Here is a 10385-nt window from a genome sequence, read left to right on the forward strand (position 1 = left end):
CTAACCCCCAGTACTTCAGAATGTAATTGTATTTGGAGATAGAGTCCTCATTTATTTTATTTTTTTTAAGTGGGCTTCTTACCCAACAAGGGGCTCAGTGTGAGGCTTGAACTCAAAACCTTGAGATCAAGACCTGAGCTGAGATCATGAGTTGGACACTTAACCTACTGAGCCACCCAGGAGCCCCTGGAGATAAGGTCCTTAAAGAGGTAATTAAAATAGAGTCATTAGGGTAGGCCCTAATCCAATAGGACTGGTATCCTTATAAGAAGAGGAAATTTGGATACAGAGAGAAGAATGATGTGAAGACATAGGGAGAAAACGACCATCGAGAAGCCAAGGAGAGAGACCTGGAACAGATGCTCCCTCACGGCTCTCAGAAGGAACCAACCCTGCCCACATCTTGGACTTCTAGCCTCCAGAACTGTGAGACAACAAATTTCTGTCGTTGATGCTAGCCAGTCTATGGTGCTCCATTATGGCAGCCCTAGGAAATGCAACACAACATGCATATTTATTCTATCTAGATATTAGTAAGTTTATAGCATGAACATTTATTTTCTGCCATCTGTTCCTTTTCAGTTTGGCCTCAGCATTCGGATTTCTTTGAGGAGAATGACCTCTCCTCATTTTATGCATTCTAGATAGGACTGTAAATAAGATATTTGGGGGGCAGGGTGGACATGTGACCTGAATTAGGCCAATGAAACTCTCTCCTGGGACTTTGACTCTCAAGAGGAACTAGGATGAAAATGACACTAGAAGCTTATTCATGGTGCTGACAACTGCCTGCTAAATAGTGTCTGCTACACAAATCAGTGTTGTTGCCAGTGCCCTGCTTTTTTGTAAGTATGGTTGTCTGGCATTCTCATGGATTCTAAGAGCTGCCCCACATTTTCTAATAAACTGTTTTATCTTAGATTAGAAAGATGATATTTTATATAGCTTGCAAGCAATTATTTTTAATCCTGTTCGTGCCATTTTTTTCTATTGAAATCTAAAAGAAAATTTACTAATTTTTTTATTTAAAACCCTTTCCTTGCTTAATTCTCTTTTATCCTCCCATGTAGGTTTTAGGCATTCACCATTCAATAAATGTGCACTGAGCACCTATTATGTGTCAGATATTGCACTGGGTGTTTTCATCAAACTGGGAGTTGGAAGTTGTTTTGTGTAATGTGGGGTATTATCGAATATTTAGAAATTAGATATTTCACATGTTATTAAACTGCATTTATGTAGAGTCTATATACATTTATATCAACAGCATAAATTAAGTAGGTGGAAAACCCCATCTAAACTTGGGGAATTTTATATCAGCAAGTGTTTTGCATCTGCTGTGTACAAAGATCCGTATCAGGTAATACGGGGGGGGGGGGGGTTCAAAAAAAAAGATAAAGATTGCCCAGCCTAAAGGCACTTACTAGGGGCTCCTCAGATATATTTAACAGTTAACAAATAGGAACACGTTCTATAGTGAATACCAAACCTTAAGAAAATGAGAAAAATCCATCTGAATCCTCTGACAATGCTACCACAGGAGAATTTGTTGTGTTCACACCATGTTACATACTTTAATGTCAGATCTCATTTAATACTCATAGCCAACCTGTGAGCTGGGCACTGTTATCATCCCATTTTAGTCGGATAGAAACTGAGACCAAATGAGGTTAGAAAACTTTCCTGGAGCACCCCCTTGCATCCTTCATAATTTTTCAATTTGCACACAAATCTCTAATTCTAGAGGCCAAAGATATCCCCTTATCCTCCCAAAACAGTCAACAAAACAGAACAACTTAATATGCCAACATTCAAGGAGCTGGAGTTAGGACCTGTGCATCCTTGCCACTGTCTCCTGTCCTCTCCTGGATTTAGAACTTTGTTTGATTTGATAATTGTGTCCTCACATCCAGGCTATCACAACTATTTCATGTCGAAACTCTGGGAGTGTGAGCTTTGCCCCAAATTCGTTTCTAAGCCTAGGGGCATGAGCTTTGGTAACAGACTACCAAGGCTAGAATTTCAAAATAAATCAATATGCATCTTCTATGGAATTCACTGCAATGGGAGTTTGTATTTATCATTACTTGGCTCCTAGACTCATTTAAGAGAGGCCAACTGGCAGCTCCCATCTCTTATAAAAGTTTCCAGAAGACAAAACATGAAAGTTCTGTTTCATTTTTTCCTGGGATTCTTTTATCTTGTGTGAGCATCAGTAATCAAAGTGGCATTTACTAGCTTGGCAAATGAAGAAACCTTTACTTTCCCACAAGCTCAGTTGTAGGTATCAGGCTCTCCTAAAGTTTCCATAGCAAATAGCCAGCTGAGTGTGCAAAAGGAAGAAAGACAGAAAGGCAAAGAAACAAAGAAATGCAGAAAGAAACAAGGAAAGACAGAAACAAAGAGACAGAGAAAGAGAAGGAAAAAAGAAAGAAAAAGAAAGAAAGAGAACAGAGGAAAAGTAAAGAGAAAAGAAGAAAGAAGAAGAAAAAGAAGAAAGAAGAAAGAAATCTGCAAGGAAAAAAATAGTATAACAAGGACCACACTGATCCTACATTAGTTTTCTAGTGACTTGCAGAGTTTGTAATTTTTATCATTTACCTTTCTCTCCACTACACCAATTCCTAGGGGAGGGTTCATTTTTTATTCATTCTGAAAGTTTACCATCAATCATCCTCTTAAAGAGCTTGCCAGAAACTTGGACAGAGCCTCATAATAAAATTGCACAGACAGAGGACTAATTGATTTCTATAAATAATGTTTAGCTGTAAAGATATGAAAGGTGGTTAGAACCACATGTATTAATCTCCCTTTTGCTCCATCTGTGTCTGCAAAAGCAGACTGTACCTTGACAAAGTACCCTGACTATTTTGCCCTGCAAACACACAGCAGGAGATTAACACCAGATGGCCCACCCCTCCCATTTCCTTGCCCTGCCCTCCGCCCCGCCCCCACCTCCTCTGGCCAAATCCTCTAATTACTCCTCCCCTCTGGTCCCCACTTTATATCCCATAATTTTAAAATTCACTTTCCATTACCATCCCTGCACTGACAGCATGCCGAGTTGACAGTCCCCCATTTCTCTCCACCCTTCCACCTTTCTGTACAATAAACAAAAACACAACCCAAACCTCAAACACAAAAGCTTTTCATCAGACTGCAAGACTAACAGTGTTCAGGAAAAACAGTAACTACCGGTGCTAAAGAATTATTAATGTGTGTGTCTTGGAAAGAGGGGGATTAGAGAGGACTCACGCTGGAGGACACTCTCAGGCACTACTAGCTTTAATCACATGGCACCAAAATACCCAGCATTTACTACTTGTCAACATCATATAAAATGGGAACAAAATTATATCTGGGGAAATAAATGTTGGCTGGACAAAGATAATGCTATAAATCTCATGTTGCTGGAAGAATGTTGAAAACCCGCAGAAGCCCCATCTGCTCAGGCCAACTGTGATAGGCTGAAATAAAAAGTGAACTAGAGACAGGGCAGGGCTGTGTGATAGATGCCCAATTCCAAATTATGAACATTAGGTGGTTACATCGCAAAGACTGATTCATAGGGGCGCCATCTTAACTGGTTGGGTCAATCAGCTGGTTCCAATCCCAACTAAACACAACACAAAATGTCATACTTAGCATCGAATATCATTTTTCTGGCTACAGATTAAATACAAAATGAATGATTACTTTCACTTGGGAGACAGGAAAATTGTCACACTAGACAGAATTCGATGAAATTGGCCCATTTCTTCCTCTTCTTCTTCTTCTTTTTTTTTTTTTTCCTTCTCTTTTCCTGGCCTGGATTGCTCCTAGATGATGGTAGATATTTTCCATAAATAAGAGTGCTAGGGAGTCTTTTTTGATGGGGCAACACAAATGACTAGATTGATTCAAATAAAGTAATTCTACATCAGTCTAATTCTGAGAGCATTAACTATTCCTGATGATTATCATACTTGAAATATGGTCATAATTTTAAAAGCTTTCACAGATACTTTCCTTTTCTGTAGCTTTTCATGTGAGGCAGCTCAAACTTTCTCAAAGCTTTTCTTTTAGGGGGAAAATGCATGCTGTGTTTCGTAATTTTAAGTCTCCGTAAAGTTAACCACACTTGTAAAAAATCACTTATTTTTAGCGTGGGCTCCTTCTGTAGCATTCCCTTCGTCTCCACATGCTGATTAGTTGTCTGTCTTCACCCCCTTGCCCTGGCCTGCTCACGTCAGCCTAGCAGTTCCTTCTTTCAATGGAAGTACTAAGAAGGCAGGGGCTGTTGTAGCCCCACTTGCTTTGCCTGGAGCTCCCAGTGACTTCATGAAGGCTACCAGCTCTGCTACCAGCCTACAGTGTTTGGGATCTGCTGGCCGTTTTGTTATACAGCCATCCCCTGCTTTTCCAAAGTTTGCTTTATGCCGCTTTGCTTTTACCAAAGACCTGCATCAGTACCTGTTTTTGCTAACTGAAAGAAATCCAAAGAAGACTTTTGCTTTTACCAAAAAATGGAGAAAGGCATATACAGCATTTAGCATCTGTTTCGCAGCAGGCCGTTATGGAGGCAGCGTGCACCTCGAGCAGCCCTGCCAAGCTCCTTCTCCAGGAACCATACTCACTCAGCCTTTCGGCATCAAGTGCCGTAACTTTGAACTGTGTCTGAGAGCGTGAGCACTTTATCTTGATTTATTTTGTGTATCTGTTAACAAGATGTGTCCCAAGGTATCAGAAAAGCTTAAGAAAAATTATTTTGGGGATCTGGGACAGTGCAAAAAATGTCCCATATAATTGAATGCTAATTGCTTCTTTGCTTTATGCCATTTAGGCTCACAAAAGGTTTTGTAGGGATGCTCTGCTTTTGGATAGCTGGGGAAACCTGTAGTTTCATTAGCCACTTCTGCAATGGCCCTAATCTCATCTAAGCACTGGAGCGGAAGAAGATATCGGAAGGGAATGGTTGATTGGACATAAGGAAGTTTTTTCTTCCTTTTCTTTTTAAAAAGGTCTTGGGTAGGGAGGGCCCATGTTGGAACTGGGCCATTATGCTATTTGATTTCATAATTATTGACCTGGTTCTAGGAATTAGGAATTAGACAAGATAGCCCTTGAGGTGTATGTGAGGGGAGCTGCTTGGTCTGTGAGTTAGTGAGTGTGTCAGGACACTGTATGGCTGATCCAAGCCCTGAGTCCATGATGTTCAAATGACTGAAGCATTTCGAGCAAGCAAAAAATTAGCACATCTGTTCATTGGATCAGTGGAAGGAGCCTACTGAGCTCTGAAACACCATGGCCGATCGGTCTGGTGAATTATTTAGCATTCCCAAAAGCTAGGGTGTTCTCCATGTAGGCTGGTTGGAAAGTTAAAAGTGCCAAGAAATACATGGTACTGTATTTATATTACCTGGAGTTGAAGAACTGTGTAACCCAGTTTCCACCGCTTACGGCAACAACTGAAGTCTGAAACCAAGAGTCAAGAGGAATACCTAAGCATGAAGGTCAAACTCGGATTCCACACATCTAACCAAGTGAAGCAATCACTGCTTTCTGACCAGTAGGTTCACACTTATAAATGTACCCTCAAACACAAGATTAAAACCTTGAAGTAGGTAAATCATCATGTGTTGGGACCAAATGCATCAGAGTCCTAGTAGAAGGATCCACCTAAGTACATCAGTAGGAACTTGGAGGTCAAAGAGAATGAAGTCAATCTATGGCCTTCCTGAGTGCCAGGCAAAGAAAGAGTCTCTGAGAAGACACCATAGTCCCAATGGAGACCTAAAGTCTTGAGAAGAAGGAGGACCCTCCAAGTAGCCTTAAGATGTTTGAGCCATGGTGTCTGAGAATAAGCAAGCAGAGTCATAGTCATGGTCATAGTCATGGGAGTATGAGGTGATGTGCCCTGGGGTCTGCCTACTCCCTGGTAGATGTCTCCCAGACAGTCCAGTTCAGTGCACATTCAAGCTGAGGTGGTCAAATAAACCTTCTGCATCTGCCTGTCTCCTGAGCTGTTGAGCTTCCTCCTCACCTCAGGTTTAGATAGCTGTCTTTGTGGTTTGAAATAGCTAAGGGCAAAGGTTTAGGTCCTTTCCCCCCATCTATGCCCCTTTGGCCAGAGTCCTCATCCTCCCTCTTTGCCACCTTCCCTAGGCGACCAGTGCTCCTATGCTGGATACCAGTGGCCCAAGGTCACTTGCTATATTATTCCACCAGGACCATGCCCTCCCCAAGAGACTCTCTTAGTTGTGCTATTTGGGAGACCTGGAGATGGTGTCCCCTTCCTAGCTGATGATACATAAGCTAAATACAGTAAAGCCATTCCAATTAGGGGAGCAGAATGGTGTAGGACTAAAACTGGCAAACTTTGTAGAAGAGCCAGTAAATAAATATTTTAGCCTTTATAGGCCATGCAAGCTTGGTTGCAAAAGCTCATCTCTGCTGACCTGGTGCTAAAGCAGCCATAGTCAGTTTGCAAATGAATGAGTATGGCTGTGTTCCAATAAAATGTTCTCTATTAAAATAGGGGACAAGTTGGATCTGGCTTGTGGGGCCTTAGCTTGCTGACCCCTGGCATAGAAGAAAGAACACTACATGCAAATAAAGACCTGGCCCCCAGTCACAGCCCTAACCTTCACCACGTGCATGACTTCAGGCAAGTCACTTCTTCCTTTCTCACCACTCACTCCTCCCAAAGGAAGCATGTTATAGAGAGGGTGACATGTGAGACTGGCCATGTGCCTGACATCTTCAGTTGTCTTGCTCATCAATGGAGTTGTTGATGGCCAACAAAGCACAGGCCACACAATTTGTTTTACAGGAAGGGTTATCACTGTGAGCATCTGCCATGAGATAACATACATACTCTCCTTTCTTCTTCATAGCGCACCAAGGTAGGTAATATGTTCCCTCTTTAACAGATGAGGAAACAGAGATCAGGGATGTTAAATGACTTGCCCAAGCCACCTAATGACCACGTTACCAGGTCAAAATTCAAATCCAGGTCTGTCTAACCATACCCAAATTTCCTTTTCACCATGTAGCCTTCTGTGTAGGCAGTTTAGTTTTCAATCCCTTCACGCTAACCATTTTTCAGATGTTGTCTCTGATGTACTGTTCACTCCACAGTTGCTGGAGTGATCAGATATTGTCACTTCCAGGTGCAAATCTGCCCATTGGCTTCCCATCACACGTTGGATAGAATAAAGCCATTCCAATTAAGTGAGCACAACAGCATAGATCCCAAATCCTTCCCACATCTTATGAGGCCACTATGGTCTCTGCTATCTTGCTCCACCCTCTCTGACCTTTCTTCTCTGCCTCACTTACTCTGTTCCAGCCCCACACACTTTGCTTTGCCTTACACACGTCAAGCAGACTCCCACGTCAAGATTTTCACCGTTGTGGCTCTCCAGCCTGAAACACTATGCTCTGTGGATCAGAATGGCTCATCCCCTCACTTAATTGATGCCTCAGCTTAAATGTCACCTCCTCAAAAAGAACCTTCCTGACCACCCTATCCATAAAAGCACCACTAATCACTCTGTCTCCTGATGGTACTTTTGTTTTCGTTGTAGCTCCTATCACACTAGCCAATAATCACATTTACCTTTTTTCTTCTTCTCTCTTGCCTTGTGAAGGCAAGGGATTTGTCTTGTTCACTGATAAATGTCATCTAATCTCATAGGCTTTCAACGGCTATCTACTGATTGTTGAATAAATGAGAGAAAATATTGGAATGAGGCAAGAGTGTGACTGGCTCAGAGCCAGTTGATCACCACTCTGAGGGCAGTGTTTCAAATCTATCAGCAGTGTGAAATTTTGTCCTTTAATCCCCTTCTAGGAAGCACAGCTTGCTTGCCTTTGGCAGAACAACAAAAAAAATTAGGGTACTACTGTGTCTCATCCTTAGAAAGTATGGAATACAGGAGAGGTGCCACCAAACTGGGAAAGATTAGTCTCACAACTGAATGGCAGAGGTCATCGAAGGTCCAAGGTTTTCCACCTGCCAGCCGCCAAGCCACTTGTTGTTCCACCTCCTCCATCATCTGCACCATCCTTTTCTTCAGGGGCTGTTCCTGACCAGACTGCCACCACTGCTAAATCCTCTTCTCACCAGGCTTAAGGGCAGCATGAAAACCTCAGGTGCACTTTTGGTGGGAAAACACCATTCTTATCCAAACACTGTCACTTAATAGGTGGAGAAACCAAGAGCCAGAGAACTGAAATAGCTTAGCTAAGGTCCTGCTGCTTATTAATGTCACTTGTGAGTCTATAGCCTGAGTTTCCTGATCACAAAACTGGTCCTAGCTCCACACTGCATGCAAAATGTTAGAAGTACACAATCTGTAACATCCCAGGCTGCTCACTGAAGAATCAATTCAATTCTACATAGATGGAGCATCCAATATGGCTGGTCCCATAATTGCTGGGAGTCTGGGGGTGCAACAATGAAAACACTAGAGTCCCTGTCCCCAAAGAGTTTACTGGAAGTCTGAACACAGAATGAAAGAAATTGGAATTTTTGGGTGCATTTAAATGTTGATTAATAGGTGAATGCAGTAATCAGTTTAATCTCAAGGAGATTCTTAAAGCACCTTGCAAAGCTTCCTCAGTTATGCTTAGGCCTCCCTCTGCATATGATTCTTAAAAAGAGAGAGAGAGGGAGGAAGAGAGAGGAAGAGAGAGAGGGGAAGGGAGAGGAAAGGAAAAGAAAGGAAAGAAAAGGAAAGGGAAGCCAGCCCTCAGCCCAGACTTCAAAGATTATCTTCTGCATTATCGTAGCAACTTTTGATATGAGAATGCAGAGACTTTTGGTTACTACTAACCTAGTCAATAACAGACATTCCCTCCATCAATCAATGGCACATTTGAGGTCTTCTAGAACAACCTGGGTCAGTGACAGGGATTCAAGTACCGATACAACCTGTGAGATCAGTAGGGGGACTTAACGTCAGTCAGTCCCAACTGTGCTAAGCCCTGGCTCAGTTGTTCAGAGATGACCTCCTACAAGAAAAGCTCACCCTTGCCTTTAGAACAAATCTTTCCTCTCCATCACCCAGACAATAAAGTCCAAAAAGAGTGAAAGGGTAAGAGAGAGAGGCAGATAGAGCAAGCAAGAGCGAGCCACAAGTACACTGGCAGAAATAATGAGCAAGAGTTGACATTAACACAGAAACGCACCATTCCTGATTGCTTTGTATTTATAGAAGTAAAAAGCCAAGGATAAAAGAGAAACCGGAAAAAAAAAGGTACATACTTGCCTCTAGAAGCTTCTCTCCTTCCACATTCCCCATTCTCTCACCTCCCAAAAGATAAAGACACACTTTATCACAGCCCCAAACTACTTGGGATCAAGACTTTGCAGCGCACAGAAACGAAACCAGCTTTCCCTCCGCCTGACCCAGGATGCTTACCCGCTCGCTGAGTTCACTCACCCACTCTCCCCACATTTTCCTGCCTGTTGCATGCAGAGCATTGTCTCCAAACGCCAATTACTGATATTCAAAACTGCGGTTTTCCTACCCTGGTTAGAGACGCCTCCATGAGAGACCGGGTTGAGCTCTTGAGTTGAAAGAGAACCTGGGGGGTGGAGGGAAACCCCTTCTCGAACCTCCACGCGGTTCCCGTTACCAAGGGAACTCTCTTTGTCCTGGGAGGCGAAGAATGGCTGCCTCTCCCACGGCCTGGCTCCAGCAGTGGCCAAATCTCTGCACAGGGTCAAGAGCAGAGGGAGGGGAAGCCTCACACATGCTTCTCACAAAGAAATCACTTTCAAAGAATGAAAGAAATGGTGAAAATGCAGTTTGAGGAGGCATCCCGGTGGCGAGGGAGTAAGTTTATCTATGGTGCTGCGATCAGATTGGAGTTGGCTTTCCTGCTCCCCAAAAGGAGACAGATTCAAATCTGTATCACAGGGGAGACAGGGATGGGAAAGTTGCAAAGGGTATGTCCCAGCCTCCTTCAGCAGAGGCTGAACATTGATCAGATGCACAATTAATTAGTTAAAATGCTTAGTTGAAGCTTCACGCTGGATTATTTTGGCTACTGGACTGGTCGGAGGAGCTGTCTGCCTGTTTTCTGGAAGCCTGGTGGGGCCCGGCCTGGAGATGGTAGTATCATTTTGACCGTGAAGCAAATTCTCATTTGCCCTGCATTTTAGGGACCTGGGTTGGCTTTCCTTTTCAGAATAAATTCTCTTAGGGAAGATGCCAAAGGAGGAACATTTTGTACATGCTTATTTTGAAACCCATTTGTCAAGGCTAGACCAGATTGAACAGTAGTTTGGAAAGTTTGGATGGACGTCAATTACAAGCCTAGTGCCTGGCACAGGGCAAGTGCTCAATAAAACGTCAGCAGTCTGAATGGTTGTAGAAGGATGACTTGTTCCAACA

At 42.9% G+C, this 10385-nt stretch overlaps 1 protein-coding gene across 1 annotated transcript in view; it reads right to left on the reverse strand.

The window, feature by feature from the left end:
- ANKFN1 (ankyrin repeat and fibronectin type III domain containing 1) overlaps positions 1-9656 on the reverse strand; it is a 302257-nt gene extending 292601 nt beyond the window's left edge. The window contains exon 1 of the mRNA XM_086686907.1: positions 9517-9656. Coding sequence (XP_086543033.1) covers positions 9517-9537 — 21 coding nt within the window. The 5' untranslated portion in view covers positions 9538-9656. The remainder of the gene's footprint in view (positions 1-9516) is intronic.
- Between the last annotated feature and the right edge of the window lie 729 nt (positions 9657-10385).

The sequence above is a fragment of the Puma concolor genome, chromosome E1, assembly GCF_028749965.1.
Source record: "Puma concolor isolate L17-30 chromosome E1, mPumCon1.1.hap2, whole genome shotgun sequence".
In the NCBI taxonomy this organism is placed as follows: Eukaryota; Metazoa; Chordata; class Mammalia; order Carnivora; family Felidae; genus Puma; species Puma concolor.